The sequence below is a fragment of the Galeopterus variegatus genome, unplaced genomic scaffold, assembly GCF_000696425.1.
Source record: "Galeopterus variegatus unplaced genomic scaffold, G_variegatus-3.0.2 Scaffold8057, whole genome shotgun sequence".
Taxonomy (NCBI): Eukaryota; Metazoa; Chordata; class Mammalia; order Dermoptera; family Cynocephalidae; genus Galeopterus; species Galeopterus variegatus.
The window spans coordinates 18,257-34,618 of NW_007734168.1; the positions used below are offsets into that span (position 1 = coordinate 18,257).

At 43.9% G+C, this 16,362-nt stretch overlaps 1 protein-coding gene and 1 pseudogene across 1 annotated transcript in view; one reads left to right on the top strand and one right to left on the bottom strand.

Moving 5' to 3' along the window:
• The first annotated feature begins 989 nt into the window (after positions 1-989).
• Positions 990-1,473, top strand: LOC103608144 (annotated as a pseudogene).
• Positions 1,474-8,308: 6,835 nt separating this feature from the next.
• Positions 8,309-16,362, bottom strand: part of LIPG (lipase, endothelial) — a 30,052-nt gene continuing 21,998 nt past the window's right edge. The window contains 3 exon segments of the mRNA XM_008592587.1: positions 8,309-10,365; positions 12,461-12,565; positions 15,366-15,584. Coding sequence (XP_008590809.1) covers positions 10,344-10,365; positions 12,461-12,565; positions 15,366-15,584 — 346 coding nt within the window. The 3' untranslated portion in view covers positions 8,309-10,343.

The window sequence follows — 16,362 nt, forward strand, 5'->3', positions numbered from 1 at the left end:
GAAAATTTTAAACATATGCTCTTCAAAAGACACTGTTATGAGGGCCGGCCCATGGCTCACTTGGGAAAGTGTGGTGCTGATAACACCAGGGCCAAGGATTCAGATCCCTATATAGGGACGTTGGTCAGCTCACTTGGGAGAGCGTGGTGCTGACAACACCAAGTCAAGGGTTAAGATCCCCTTACTGGTCTTCTTTAAAAAAAAAAAAGACACTGTTATGAGAATGAAAAGACTTGAAGAAAGTATTTGCAAATCATATATCTGATAAAGTCTTGACTATAGACTTGAAGAAAGTATTTGCAAATCATATATCTGATAAAGAACTTATATCCACAATACATAACCCCCAACACTCAATAAGAGAACAACTTCCCTGAAAATGGTTAAAGATTTGAACAGACACTTCACAAAAGAAGATATGTGACTGGCAAATAAGTACATGAAAACATGCTCAATGACCATTAGTCATCAGGTCAATGCAAATTAAAACACAACGAGATACCGCTGTATATCTGCCGAAATGACTAAAATCGAAAGACTTGCCACACCAAGTGTTGAGGATGTGGAACTACTGGAATTCCCACATCTTGTTGGTGGTGATATAAAGTGGTACAACCACTTTGGAAAACAGTTTGGCAGTTTCTTAAAAAATCAAACATACATATACCATATGATACAGCCATTCTACTCCTAGGTATTTACCCAAGAGAAATGAAAGCACATGCCCATACAGACACAAATGTTCATAGCAGCTTTACTTGTAATAACCCCAAACTGGAAACAAAGTCCATCAACAAATAAATGGATAAATAAATTGTTACATCTATGCAGCGAAATAGTACTCAGCAATAAAAAGGAATAAACTTCTGAGACATGCAACAACATGGATGAATCTCAAAATAATTCTTCTGAGTGAAAAAAAAGCAAACAAAAAAGAGAACATACTGTCATACATTCCACTTATACAAAATTCTAGGCCCTTTCACAAGATGGCGCTGAAGGTGGAGAAGGAAGCTCCTGCCCCTGCCAAAGCCAAAGCCAAAGCAAAGGCTTTGAAGGCCAAGAAGGCAGTGCTGAAAGGTGTCCAAAAAAAGGTGCCACAAAAAAAAAAAGAAGATCCACACATCACCCACCTTCCAGCGGCCCAAGACACTGGCTCCGGAGGCAACCCAAATACCCTCAGAAGAGCGCCCCCGGGAGAAACAAGCTTGACCACTGTGCCATCATCAAGCTCCCCTGACCACTGAGTCTGCCATGAAGAAGACAGAAGGCAACAACACACTTGTGTTCATTGTGGATGTCAAGGCCAATAAGCACCAGATCAAACAGGCTGTGAAGAAGCTCTGTGACACTGATGTGGCCAAGGTCAACACACTGATCAGGCCTGATGCAGAGGAGGTGGCATATGTTCGACTGGCTCCTGATTATGATGCTTTGGATGTTGCCAACAAAATTGGGATCATCCAAACTTGAGCCCAGATGGTTAATTCCAAATATACAATTTTTTTCACCATAAAATAAATAAATAAATAAAATAAAATTCTAGAAAACACCTATTAATACATAGTGACAGAAAGCAGATCGGTAATTGCCTGGGGGAGGGCAGTAGGAAGGATTACAGAGGAGCACAAGGAAACTTCTGGAGGTGATAGTTTCACAGTCTTGATAGTGGTAATGATTTCACTGTTTCATGGTGACTTCATATGACAAAATGTCAAATTATATGATTTACATGTGTGCAGCTCATTGTGTGTCCACTGTACCTCAATAAAGCTGTTGGAAGGAGGAAGAGGAGGAGGAGAGGAAGAAAAAGGAGATGAAGAAGCCTGCTGCATTGTCAGTTTCTGTTGCTTATAACAGAATACCAGAAGCTGGGTAATTTATTAAAAAATGAAATTTATTTCTTACAGTTTTGGAGGCTGGGAAGTCCACAGTCCAGGGGGCACCTCTGGTGAGGGCCTTCTTCTTGGTGGTGACTCTCTATAGTGACACAGGATGTCATGGCAAGAAATGGCATAAGCAAGAGAGCTAACCTTCTCACTCACTGTCTTTATAAAGCCATCAGAACTGCACCCATGACCACCCATTAAACCATCAACCCATTTGCTGTGAGTTGATTGAACTGTGTCCTCAAAGTTCATATATTAGAAGCTTAATTCCCACTGTAACTATTGAGGATGGAAAATCCTATTATGCAATTGAAAGGTGGGCCTTGAAGAGGTGATTAGATTGTAGGACCGTGCAGTAGTGAACAGAATAATAATGGTGCTCAGGGGCATGGTTCTGAGGGCTTTAAAAGAAGAACACATGAGAGGTTAGTCTCTCTGTCTGCTCCACCATTTTCTGCCATGTGAGACCCCTGCATTGCTACAAAGCCACCGCCAAGACTCTCACCAGATGTGTTCCCTGGACTTTGGACTTCCCAGCCTCTGAAGCTGTAAGCAATACATTTTGTTTCCTTTATAAATCACCCAGTTCCAGGTGTTCTGTTATAGGCAAGAGAAATGGGCTATTAGTCTATGAATGAATCAATCCATTCACCAGAGTGAAGTCCTTGCAACCCAATCACCTCTTAAGGGCCCCCACCTTCCACCACCATATTGGGGGTTAAGTTCCAACATGAGCTTGGGGAGACATTCAACCCACAGCACCAGCATTGAAGGAGAGAGAGGTGGCATCAGTGAGGCTGCCAGGGACATGAAAATCAGGGTTGTGAAGCCACATTTGTTTCTGAGGGTCTCTTTCTAACCAGCCAGAGAGTTTGGGGGTAGCCTAGTGAGAAGGAAGAAAGATGTGTTTGTCTAACAAAGGACACAGGATAAATAGGAGGGCTGATATCTCAGATAGGAAAAAGAAAATGAGTTGTTGAGGTCCTGATAGGGTGCTCTCCCTCACAATTAATAATTGAGGCTTTGACTTCATAACAACCTCACCAAAGTTGTCTTGGGGAAATCAGGACAGCTGTAAAGATGTCTTCACTTTTAAAGGGTAATCTTAGCTTCTCCATTCCAGTGAGATCATCCTAGCCTCTGCTCTGGCCTCAGTGCTTTCATGGGTCACCTGTGACATTTGTCAAAGTCTTCTGGCCACCACCGATTTGTGTAAATCCAAGCCCACTCACTGCTGCTGAAAGTATTAAATGAGGGAAAGTGTGTGCTATAGATTGGATGCCCAACCCCCAACCACATTGAGGCTTAATCCCCACTGTAACTGTGAGGGTGGGAAATCCTATTACAGTCATTGCAAGGTGGGACCTTGAAGAGGTGATTAGATTCTGTGGACCATGTCTAGTGAATAGATCAAAAATGGTGGTCATGGGCATGGTTCTGAGGGCTTTAAAAGGAGTGCATGAGGAGCTATCCCTCTCTCTCTGCTCCACCATTCCTCATCATGTTACCCTGCCATCACTGAAGTCCCCACCAAAGAAAGTCTTCACCAGATGTCTTCCCTGGACTTTAGACTTCCAGCCTCTGGAACTGTAAGCAATAAATTTCATTTTCTTTACAAATCACCCAGTTTCAGGTATTTATGTTATAAGCAACAGAAATGGACTAATACAGTGTGGATTCGTTTGGGCTGAGATGATTAGCACAAGTTCATATAACTCTGCTCCCTACTGCCCCACCTGGCCAGGGGCCTGAGCCCTTGCCTGCTCAGAGCTGTACTAGCTTCCAGACTCTTCCAGCAGCCCTTCCCCACTGCAACACAAACACATACTGGTATGATATGAAGAAAGTCAAGGTTAAATGGTACTGATAACCATGGAGTTTTAGGAAAACAAGTGACTTGAACCCTGGTTTATATTTGTTCTGTTCTTCTTTCTTTTATTTACTTATTCATGTTTTTTTTAGGAGAGGCCACCCCCAATTTATAGATAACCCATAGTCACAAAAGAGGGCATTGACACCTCTCTCCTCCTCTCCATGACAACTGCTGCCACTGCGGAAACCACTTGGGAGGCAAGGGGAGAAACAAATACTGGTGCTTATTTACAGGATCCATAAGTTAAGGAGTGAAGGAATGAAGTTAACTATGAAAGCCAGGACTATTTGGGGAGACTTGATTAGAGGATAGATCCCCAAGCAGAGCAGGCCTATATGTAAGGTGACTGCCCTGCTTCAGTATTTTCCTCCCCTAATAGGAAGCTTTCCTGCTGATTTGCTCTGCTGCTTCAGTGCAAATTGTATTAGACCATTTCTGTTGCTTATAACAAAATACCTAAAACTGGGTGATTTACAAAGAAAACAAAATTTATTGCTTACAGTTTCAAAGTCTGGGAAGTCCACAGTTCAGGGAACACATCTGGTGAGGGTCTTGGTGGTGGCAACAGTGACAGCAGAGTATCACATTGCAAAAATGGTGGAGCAGAGAGAGAGACTAACCTCCTCAGAACCACACCATGACCACCATTTTTAACCCCTTCACTAAGGCATGGTCCTATAATCTAATCACCTCTTCAAGGCCCCACCTTTTAATTACCATAGTAAGATTTCCCAAGTTCTTAACAGTCACCGTGGGAGCCAAGTGTCTAATACATAAACTTGGGTGACACAATCCAAGCTTCAATGAGTTTAGGGATTGGGGAAGACTTTTAATCCATTACACAAATCAAAGGTTAATTTGGATTAACAAGTGTCTTCTTTGAACAACTCTGGACCAGTTAAAGGTCTACTAGCCATTGACACATGAGCATGACTTAGTTCAGTTAAAAACTTCCAACAAATCCCTTGTGGAGGGCCGGCCCGGTGGCACACTGGAGAGTGCGCTGCTTGGGAGTGCAGCGGCGCTCCCACCGAGGGTTCAGATCCCATGTGGAGACTGGTTCCTGCTCACTGGCTGAGCGCGGTGTGGGCACAACACCGAGGGTTGTGATCCCATTGCCGGTCAGTAAAAAAGACAAAAAAGGAAAAAAAAAAATCCCTTGTGGAAATCAGCTACAGTGGATGAAAGAGAGCTTGGGCGGAGAGAATAGGAAGTCAAATAAATTTGGAAAAGGGAGCACTTGGGAGGGGAAATCCTTGGAGCAACATAAGACTATGTCATAGGGGCCAGGAAAGGAGGCACCAGGGGAACAGAGTAGACAGAAAAGGAATGTAGACCTGATGGTCAGCAGCAGAGGAACAGCTAAAGAAAGAATGATTGTCCACCCACTGTATGGAAATTTCTGTGGCCATTGAAAAACTGATCATTAAGCTCTATTGCAATATGGGAAACACACCTAATATAATGTAGCGTGAAGAAAGCTAGAGGCATAAGAAAGAAATGTCAGAGACTGACAAACACAAACTTCACCTAGTTAAAAATTTTAACTAGAGTTGGATTGAAAGTCCTTGTATTAGTCCGTTTGTGTTGCTATAACAGAAACACCTGAGACTGGGTAGTTTATAAATGAAAAGAGGTTTATTTGGCTTATGAATCTGGGACAGCTGCATCTGGCACAGGCCTCAGGCTGCTTCTACTCACGGTGGAAAGTGGCAGGCAGCTGGCGGGTACAAGCAGTTCAGATGGCAAAAGGAAGCAAGAGAGAGAGAAGGTGCCAGGGTCTTCTAAACAATCAGCTCTCTCGGGAACTAATAGAGCAAAGACTCACTCATTAATCCCCCCTCCCCCAGGGAGAGCATTAATCCATTCATGAGGGATCCGCCCCCATGACTCAATCAGTTTCCAACACTGCCACATTGGGGATCAAATTTCCACGTGAATTTTGGTGGGGACAACACATCCAAACTCTATCAGTCCTCCTTCTCTTCCTTCCCCTCCTTCTCATGCCCTGATTCCCAGGACACACAACCCAAGTGAGTTCTAGGACTACTGTATTTTGGCTACATGATGCATGGAATAGACTTCTGTGATCTAGCAAACACTAGGAATATAACTATGGTTTATAGCATTGTTCCTATTGAGGAAAGCTTGAATATTCTCAACATTCAATTTAAAAATGTACTTTTGTTCATAAATTGGAGGCCGCCTATAAGTATAATCCTTGTAGCATTTTTCTAATTTATACTGTTATTTTAATAAAGGGGTTCATTCTTTTAGACAAAGCAGAATTGGCAAGATTATGTGGTTTGTCTCCCCACTCTATCTACTCCTAGAGAAGACTCATCTCTGGGTCCATCCAGGACACTCAAAGATGTTTCCCTCTAGCAACAGCTGCACCTGCGCTCAGCCTCTGCACGGCCTACCCTGTGCAGAACAGGTGCTTTGAGAAAAGAAACCATTAAAACAAGGGTCAGAGTTCTTGTGTGCTCTACTAGGAATTGCTCTGCTCATGTTTGGAATCATTCTAGATCATTGACAATGGAGAACAATCAAGAAAAGGGCTGTGTCCAGGAATTTGGTTTCTATTTTAATTATTTCACTTTATTTTATTATTTTCTTTTTGGACCTCAACTTCTGAGAGTTCGATTATCCATTCTCCTCAGTTCATGGCATTCTATCATCATGAAAGTCTCTGGATTCATTTTTATTTTTCACCTTCTACTTAATCCCCAATTTTATTTTTTTCCCTTTCACCCTGGGCATCTACACTATCATGTTTCATATATATTCTTGTAAATATTATTTTAAAGTATATTATTTTGAGTATATGCATTTTAATTTACATAAAATGTTCTGTAATATAAACATTATTTTATTCCTCTTTTTTATTTAACAATTTTCAAGACCATCCAATTTGCATCTAGTTCAGGACTTCTACTACATGTTATATTGTATTCCCTAGAATGAATCCACCACTTTTTACTTACCCACACCCCTAAGGAAACTGGTGTGATAGGAAGATTCTAAGATGGTCTCCAAGATTCCTACCCTCTGGTAAACATGCCAGGTAAAATCCATTCCCCTTAAGTGTGGGCAGAGCTATGATGAAATACCACTTCCATGACTAGATTATTAATCCATTAACTCTGAGTTAATCGAAAGAGAGGGTATCTTGGGTAGGCCTGACCTAATCAGGAAATCCCTTTAAAAGAAGGTAAGGCATGAGAGAGTTGCTTATCTTACTGGCCTCAAAGAAGATGAAAGCTGCCATAAATTCTCCAGCTGCATGAAACTGAATTTGGCCAACAATTTGAATGAGTTTGGAAAAGGACGCTGAGTGTCAGATGAGACTGCAGTCCCAACCAACACCTTTATTTTGCACATATTTGAGACTTGAACAGAGGACCCAGCTAACCTATGCCTGGGCTCCTGACCCACAGAGATAATAAACGGGTGTTATTTTAAGCTGATAAATTTGCAATAATTTGTTGCATAGCAAGAGAAACCTGATACACATTTGCCCCCAACACCCACTATAACAAACAAGATGGTATAAATATCCTCATACATATCCCATTAGGGACCAATATATATCTGGTGTGTATATATAGGAGTGGAATGGCTAGGTCATAAAGTATAAATACTTAGGGCCGGCCCGGTGGTGCACTCGGTAGAGTGCGCCGCTTGGGAGCGTGGCAGCGCTCCCGCTGAGGGTTCGGATCCCATATAGAGACTGGTCTGCTCACTGGTTGAGCACGGTGCGGGCACGACACCGAGGGTTGCGATCCCGTTACCGGTCACGAAAAAACACAAAAAGGAAAAAAATAAAAATAAAAAATAAATAAAGTATAAATAATTAAATTCACTAAATAGAGCTAGATTATTCTCCAGAATGGTGGAATATACCAGCCATACATAAGGGTTCTATTACTGGACATCTTTACCAACACTTGATATTACTTTCTTTTGAAAAATTTTGCCTTTCTGATGGTATAAAGTAGTATCTCCCTGTTGTAATTTATATTAATTTGACTTCTATGAGTTTGAGTATTTCTTCATACACTACTTAGCCATTTTTTCACTTCTTTCTCTCATGTTTCTTTTGGAATCCTATTTCTTATTGATTTACAGATGTTAATTGTATGCACTAGATACTCATCTTCTTTCAGTTTTATACATCACAAATGTCTTCTCCCAGTCTGCCATCTGTCTATTAATTTTGTCTCATTCATATAGCAATAGAGAAATCAGCTGCTACGTGGTTTAAGTCACTAGTATCTAGGTCTCAAGCAAGCAAACCTATATCCTCACTAATGTTCCCCAATTCCCAGCCACTTTCCTTGTTCTTCCAAATATCCACCTTCAGTCCTTCCTGCTGAAATTCAAATAATTTTTCTTCTTGTTCTCTAGTGAAAGGAGTGTTCACTTGCTGCCAACACCGAGTATCAAACAGAGAATATATCTTATATTCAAGTAATGTTTTGACAAACACTAGGCTTGCGCAGCCATAATTCTTTCAAATTTTAAGAATTGAGTTGCCAGACCATTAAGAATTCTGTAGTTTTTTATTATTTTACTATTAAAATTTTTAATCTTGAAATTGGTTAATCTTAAAGTAAAAACTAACCATATATTTGTTTTATATATTATATACACTTGAGAAATAAATAGTGTTCTAAGTAGCATTTTTAAAAAGCAACATTATATACAATTAAGGCTTCAAGCCAAATGTATAAATACACAACCCACTGAGGATTCGATTCCCAAAGCTTTCATTACTAAAACCAGAAATCAAAAGGATCCAGGATGCACAGCCCAAAACACAAGCTTCATTCTGGCTAGAAAGCAATCACAGAAGCAACAGGGACACACCACTGGATTGAGAGCATACCTTAAATTAAGACATGACTGGTTATGTCTTCAGAAGTTTGGCATTAAACAGTGATACAACTTTGGTGCAATACAGATAAACCAATATCCTTTAAAAACCTAAGTACAAGGAAAATCACTGTTCCTCCCCCATCTGATACAACACTTCCTTCCAAATAAATCTCATCCATAAAAAGCCCAACCCCTTGGCACAGGTGTTCTCCTGGTTATATATTAATAAAAGGGTTTAGGATTTTATGGATGGCTCTGAAAAAAAGTCCTAGTTTGCCACATCTGGAGCATATTGCTGGGAAATGGCTATAGATACCTTCATGAAGTTTCAGAGATGAGTGTACCATGGACTTTGCCTCCACAGAAACTGGGTCCTCAGCCTGGCTTTATCATCAATTTGGTATATAACTCTAGGCATGTGGCTGAACCTCACTAAGCCTCAGTTTTGTAAAATAGGGATAATAGCAGCTGCCCTGCTCAACTCGCTCCAACTAGGTGATGCATATGCAAATCTTTTGAAAAGTATAAAAGGGTTTCTCAGATATCATGTATAAGAAAGTGGTACTAGAGCAAGGTATTTTGAGGAAAAATCATTGTAGTAAATCTTAGAGCCAGCTGTGTTTGACAAGTGCTGGTTTCCGTATGAACAGATATGTATAAAATGTGCATGTAATACTTCTATTTCCCTAAGTAGAGGAGATTTTGCTCCAAAGAAATCATATCCAGCAATTGGCCACCATTTTCTGGCCCCAGCACCTATAATACTATGCTTGCTATTCTACTAGTGATGAAATATGTCACTCTTGGGGGAAATGGCACGTGTCAACTAAGAAGAAATAGGTAGAAACCACTTAAAACCTCAGGGTCTCCGACTCTTACATCCTGAACATTTCCCCCATGCCCCTCATGCCTTTCACCACATGTATACTCATGGACCATCTAAACTGAAAGGGCTTCTAGAAATCCCAACCCCACTAGGTTCTGAATGGAGAGGGTTAGTAATGCATCTACTGCCACATACTAATTAATCTTAATTAAGTGCTCAATAAACACTTGTTCAATCAAAACACTAACAGTGGAAAAATAAGAAAGCCAATGATGAGTGTTTCAGAGAGTGAGGTGGGGAGCAGGACAGAATGCCTAAGGGGTAACCAGTATCGATCGATGCAGCCCATCAGAACTCCAATGGCGAGGGCCTCAGCTCCAGCCCAGGTGGACCATCCCCTCTCTGGGCGGACAAAGTAGCAGGACTGCCACCCTGACGTGAATCAGCCCCCAGCAGAAAAACCTCTCACTAAGGCTCAAGTCAGGCTAAGTAGCTGACAGCCTCTCATTGAGCCATTTCAGAGCCAGTGTTCCTTGTCAGGCAAAGCACAGGCTCACACAGCAACTGAGAAGCCATTCAGCTGTGTGCACTCAAATCTGGACTCGGTGCTCTCGGAGGCATCCACGGAGATCTGGAGTTAGAGCTATTCTAGAGCAGCAACAGGAGCTACAGCAGTGCACTGTCCCTCCTGTGAGAAGTCCCAGCCCATCGTGAGAGACAAAGGTCTGGGCCCAATGAGCAAGTTCATCCCGGTGCTCCGGGGTCAAGGCCAAGAGGTGTTCTTCCTTCAGGTGAGTCCTCAGCAGTAACTTTCCTCCATGTGCTTGGACGGTGGGGTGGGGAGTCCTCGCTGGCCAGACTTCCCGGGGAACCCTCAGGGGAGCTCCGCAGCTGGACTGTAAGGAACCATGTGAGAGTGGCGTTCGTTAGCTCGCTTGCCAGCAGATGTGCAGACCTGTGTGGGGCTGTGCTCTGCCACCCTCAAGATGCAGCTTTCTGACACACCAATCAGACACTCTTACTTACTTTCCTTTCAGAACAAATAGACACCATCCTGAGTGCTTCCTTCTCCCCCTCACTCCACAAGGCACAGGTTCACGTTGAGAAACACCACCCCGGAGCCCTGTCTGGACCCCTAGCTGCATGCTTCATGGTCCTTGCATTTACATATTTAGTACAATAGGCACCCGCAACACACACACATGCTCACACACATGCACAAGTGTGTGGAGAACTATCAAAGTGTCCTCTTTGCCTCGATTGAGAAATACAAGAGACTGTTGTATGGTAGGAAGGAGGCAGAAATCAGAGACCTGGATTCTAGTCTCAGCTACACAAACTCACCATTGAACTTTCCTGAACCTCAGTCTCCTTATTGGTGAACAGGTGAACAGTATCCGTGTCAGCAGGGAGAATACTGAAGGTGTCACGTGAGTCTAGGGATGCTACAACTGCCTAACATTAGTTTATTACTTGGGCTCCTACTGTTTTCTGTTCCTTTGAGGGATAGGGAAGGAATGGCATGCTTTCTAAAAGAAGTAGCGTGAGGCAGGTAGTCATGTAGTTCTCAACTGCTGTGAAGTTCTGGAGCAGAAAAGAATAAAGTATCTCATCCCTTATTGTAAGAATAGTGATCCTTCCTGGGTGTGCCCAATTGACATGGCTGTTCTAAAGACCACTGAAGTTAATATATATGAAAACACTTTGAAAGGTATAAATTTGAAAACAAACAGAAAGAATTTAAATTATTATGACAGCAGAAAATGATATGAGTCTACACTAGACTGACTCCCTTAATTAGATGGGCAGTTTTTAGACCCCACAAGTCCTGTGATCACTGTGCATTAGTCGCGTTGATGTGCTCCTAAACAGGAGCCAGAGCAGCTGGGGATGCAGCCCAGCCCTCCAGGTTGGCAGACGGTTAATCACAGAGGCCCCCAGAGCATGGGCACAGCTGCTTGATAATTGATACCCAGACCGAGGTGAGGTGATTCGTCTGAGTGAGAAGGAACCTCGAGAACACAGGCTTTAGAGTAGACCGGTCTGCTTCAAATCCCCACTCTGCCATCACTAGCTGGGGGGCCTTGGGAGAGTGACTTAATCTTCCTGAGTCTCAGTTTCTTCATCTGTACTCAGGGATAGCAGCACCTGCCTCAGAGGGTTGGTGATGAAACTAGATGATTATGTAAGTCCGTGGATGCAGGGTGGGCACAGGCTAAGCACTTGGTGCATGGCAGCAATATTACTATCTAGTACCCTGGTTGGGCAAGGGTGGGGGCAAGAATTGGTGGGGAGATGGTCTCCCTCCTCCTCAGCAGGTATTTAGGCTCAGAGGGTATGTGGCAGGTGCCCCCAATAAACCCACTGCCTCACACAACGACAAGGGCCTTCCTCGATTCTGAAACAATGGGGTTCCCGCACGGGGCAATGGGACACTGAAGCTTGATGATGCCTTTGTCAGACTCAGCTCCCCGTACATGACCACTCCAGCTTCTCAAAAAGGGGGGCATGAGGCCCCCTAATATCCACTCATGCCAAACTGGGTTCCAGAAAACCTAAAAAGGGGTAATATACTCTGTGCTTCTCCCTTACCTCCCAGTCCCACTCTTCCCTTCTGACCCCTCTCTGTGCCCAGAAGGAAGCTAGGAACCCTGGAACCTTCCCACTGCACTGCTCACTACAAAAAAGATATCAATCGAAGGTGGGAGGGCATGGGCACCAGCCCGGGGGTGTAGCTACTGAAAGGACCTCACTCCAGTAGGGCCATGTACTGTGAACAGGGTGAGGCAGCCCAAGGGACAAGGGACACTAACATCCTCTGCATATTTATTTATCTGTCTCTCTACTCCCAGCAGAAGGTCAGCTTCACAAAGGAAGGGATTCCTATCTGTTTGGTTCATGCTACGTGCCAAGCACACAGACCCACGCCCAGCACGTGCGAGGTGACCAGCCAGCATGTGCTGAGTGAACACATGAGAAAGTCCTGGTTACCTGGTTTCGTTTTTCATTCTCCAGCCATCCCGACACTTGTGAAACCAGAGCTCTTGGCCGGGGGATATGCTAGTTTCCTCAGGGTCTTCTGCACAAAATGTCAATCTGAGAGGAAGAAGAAACCGCTGATGTCACCAAAACTCTTGGGGAAATCTAGACTGGGCTTTCTGGATTTGAGGTGGGTAGAGCAGGGAACAGAGAAGTTTCCATCATGCCACATCCTGACTCAAGAGCCTTCTGGACTCCCCATCACTGCTACAAGGACTCTTGTACTACAAGATCTTGTACTACAGGGATTTGGCCTCAGGCAGCCTTAACCACACCTCTCTCACCTCCTTCCCCCTGACTATCCAAAAGGTCACCTGCCTTTCAAGGCCACAGCCATCTGGGAAGCCTCTCTGACAGTGTGAGCCCTGTTAATCTAACCCTCCCTTGACCTCTCAACTTAGTAAACTCGTATATCCTCATATAAATGTTGCTTTTGTTACTGTCATTACTTCTTGTTGCATGAAGTTAATAATACATGTTTTGTTTTATTTTAAAACATTATACACTACCTGGAATTGCTCGAGGCTTGACTTCTATTTATGGTAGCCTTCTCCACTAGACCGTAAACTCCTTCAGTGGAGGAATTTAAGGTACCTCTAGAGCAATGTTCCATGAATGCCCATTGACAAGAGCAGCTGGAGCTCAGCTACAAGTCGAAATCAAAGATTCAGCAAACGGACAGCCAAGATCACAAGAATCGGGTCTGCTAACCATTTCACTATAACTCGTGGCTGCCCATTCAGCCTCGCGGTGTGTGATTGGCATGACCACATGATCAATAAATGTGTGGGCACCTGACCCTGATGCAGAGGCAGGACAAAAGTCACATTCACAACAGTGTAAGAACCTTTCCCAGGAAGACCTAAGGACCTTAGGACCTATATATTATAAACATATAAAAAGATGACCTATCTCACTCACGATCAGGAAATGCAAATTAACACAACAGGAAGGGACCCATTTACACCTAACAGAACGGGCAAGAATGCCCACGGTGAGGAGGAAGGGAAAGAGGAGCTCTTACTCTATGGGCTAAGAGTGGAAATTAGTCCAACCACTTTGGAGAGGGATTTAATAATATCTGGTTATGTTGCAGAATGCATATACTGTAATCCAGCAACTCCACTTTTTTAGTACACATGCCACAAAGAGGCCATCGAACACATGTGCAAAGAAAATGTATAAGGATGTTCATCTCAGCACTATTTGTAACTACAAAAAAGGTCACAACAACTTAGATAGTCAGCAGAATAGTGGTAAAACTACTGTTTGTACAGTGATGATTCACATACAGAATTAAACATGAATAGACCAGATCTGCAAGTATCAGATAAATTTCACAAACAATGTTTGAATGAAAAAGGAACTTGTAAAATAATATACCCACTCATGTAACATTCAGAAGCATCCAAGACAATGCTATACATTGTTTATGGATACAAACAGAAGTACTAAAGGTGTAAAAGCATGAAGGAAGGAAACACGCTACCATTGGTTAGTTAATGTTCAAATATTTGTTATATTTGGTTTGAGAGAACGGGAGGAATAGGTCAGGGGAAGGGTATGAAGGGGCTTCAGCCAATATCTGTAATGTTTTACTTTTTAAAAATCTTATGTCTGAAGCCAATATGGAAAACTGTTTCAATTTCTTAAGTCTTAGTGGTGATTTAATAGGTATTTATTTTATTTTAAATATTGTACAGGTTGGCTGGTTAGCTCAGTTGGTTAGAGAGCAGCCTTATAACACCAAGGTCACAGGTTCAGATCCCCATACCAGCCAGCCAAAAAAAAAGAAAACTGAAATATTTTATAAAAATGATCCTCCTCCTGCTATCACACCCATAGGCATAGGTTGTACTTACAAGAGCCCAGAGAAATAAAAAGATACACAATTACCTAAATTACAGGCTGGTACCTCCAGTTCACAGTTTCTAGAGGGACCCAAGCTTCTGAGGCATTTTCTTCTGCTGCCAAGCTGGGCCATAGATGATGGGTGTAAACAAGACATGTGAAGAATTGCAATGAAGAAAAGGCCACAAGAGGGACAAAGAGGCGAAAGCTGCTTTCTCTCATCCCAAGGCTGGCAGTGACCTCTCCAGAAGTCAGCTGAAGGCCTTGGTTAAGGAAACTCTCCTCTCTTAACAAAGTCTCCCAGGGTTCCCTGGCTTTGAGCCATCTCTGGCTTCTGTTTAGAAAGACGCCTGCTCAGAGAGTCAAGGCAGGGCATCAGGAGCTGATACATAAAGGTCTGGATCTTTCATGCTAGGCTTGGGGTTAAAAATAAAATGGGGATGCTACCAGCTGGCATGGCACAGAGGATTCTCTGTTAGTCAAAGTTAGGACCCCAGCCTTGACTAAGAGCCCCTGAAGTAGAGAAAGAGTGACACTCAAAATAAGATGTTGCGGAAGACCAAGTCCTCCCACAGACCTCATCTGTGGGGGCTCCCTGAACATGACACTCTGGTTTGCTCTGGGTAGAAGCAAGGCCTTTTGATGCATGGACCCCACAGAGAACAGATCAACAAGGCAGCACTCCTAAAGAGCCCTGTCTAGCAGAGGCCACCCCTTTCTCTGAGCCGACACAGAGCTTGGCAAACAGAACAAGGGCCAAATTCCAGCCTCCACTTGCCCACTCTCTCAGCCAAGCGCCTGCAATCACAGCATGAGATGCACAACAGTTGACAGAAGCCGTGATCTGGTAGTCACTTTTTCTTGCAAAGGTGTTTGAGGTTTTGCCTGCAAGCTCTGGCAACAGAAGGACGGAGGCTGCATGCTCAGCAAAGGAAAGGACGCGGCAGAGGCACAGCCTTCTGCCAACCATTTACACGGGGCAGGAGAAGGGCCAGGAGGCACTTACTTCCGCTGGGTTTCCCCAGACTTGACCCGGATGCGCCTGATATTCAGCTCCCGCGCAGGGCTGTGGGGTTGAGACAGGTAGCTGCGAAGCTCCTTCCACAGGTTGTACCAAGACTGAGATGTCGCCTCCCAGGTGAGTTTGATCTTCAGGAGGTCTCCCAAGTCTTCCTCGGTGTAGACCAGGAAGGTGTTGGTGGCATTCAGCTCAATCTGCTCCACTCTACGTGGTGAAAAAGAAGCTGCTCTCACCCCCCTGCCACCTGGAGAACTGCCGCACTTGAGGGTTGAGCCCGTGGCAGCCCCTACCCCCCTGACTGGAGAGAAACAGGTGTGAGGGCCCTCCCCCACCTCTTGCCCTCCACATCCCACCAGCAGGACCAAGGTGGAAACTCAGTTGTGTTCCACACTGACAGAGAGATATCTTTGCCCACAGTACCCGGGTTTCTTATTAAAACCATTTTCGAGCATCTCTCTGGGCATGCTACTTCCTGGGGAGACAGTACTAAGAAAGGCAGAAATAGGAAAACACAAAGAAGTCGCATCCCCACTCAGCAGTGTGCAGTTTGTCTCCAGCCTACAGGCTCTGAAATCCTAGCCTCTTCCTGCCGGTCCCTCTCATTTGGCACTGGGGGTGGGCTGCCTTGCTGGTATGGTCTGAATATCTGTCCCCTCCAAAGCTCATGTGGAAGCTTGATCCCTATTGTTACAGTGTTCAGAGGATGGGAAATCAGACTATTGTAGTGAAAGGAGGGGCCTTTGGGAGGTGTTTGGATCGTGAGGACTCTGTCCTCACGAATAGATTAATCAATTCATAGATTAATGGGCCAGTAGATTAATGGGTTATCATGTGTGTGGGCTGGTGGCTTTATAGGATGAGCAAGTGAGCGCGTTAGGAAAGCACTCTCACTCAGCCCTCACCATGGGATACCCTGCACCACCTCAGGACTCTGCTGAGAGTCCTCAGCCAAAAGAAGGCCCTCACCAGATGTGCCCCTTAA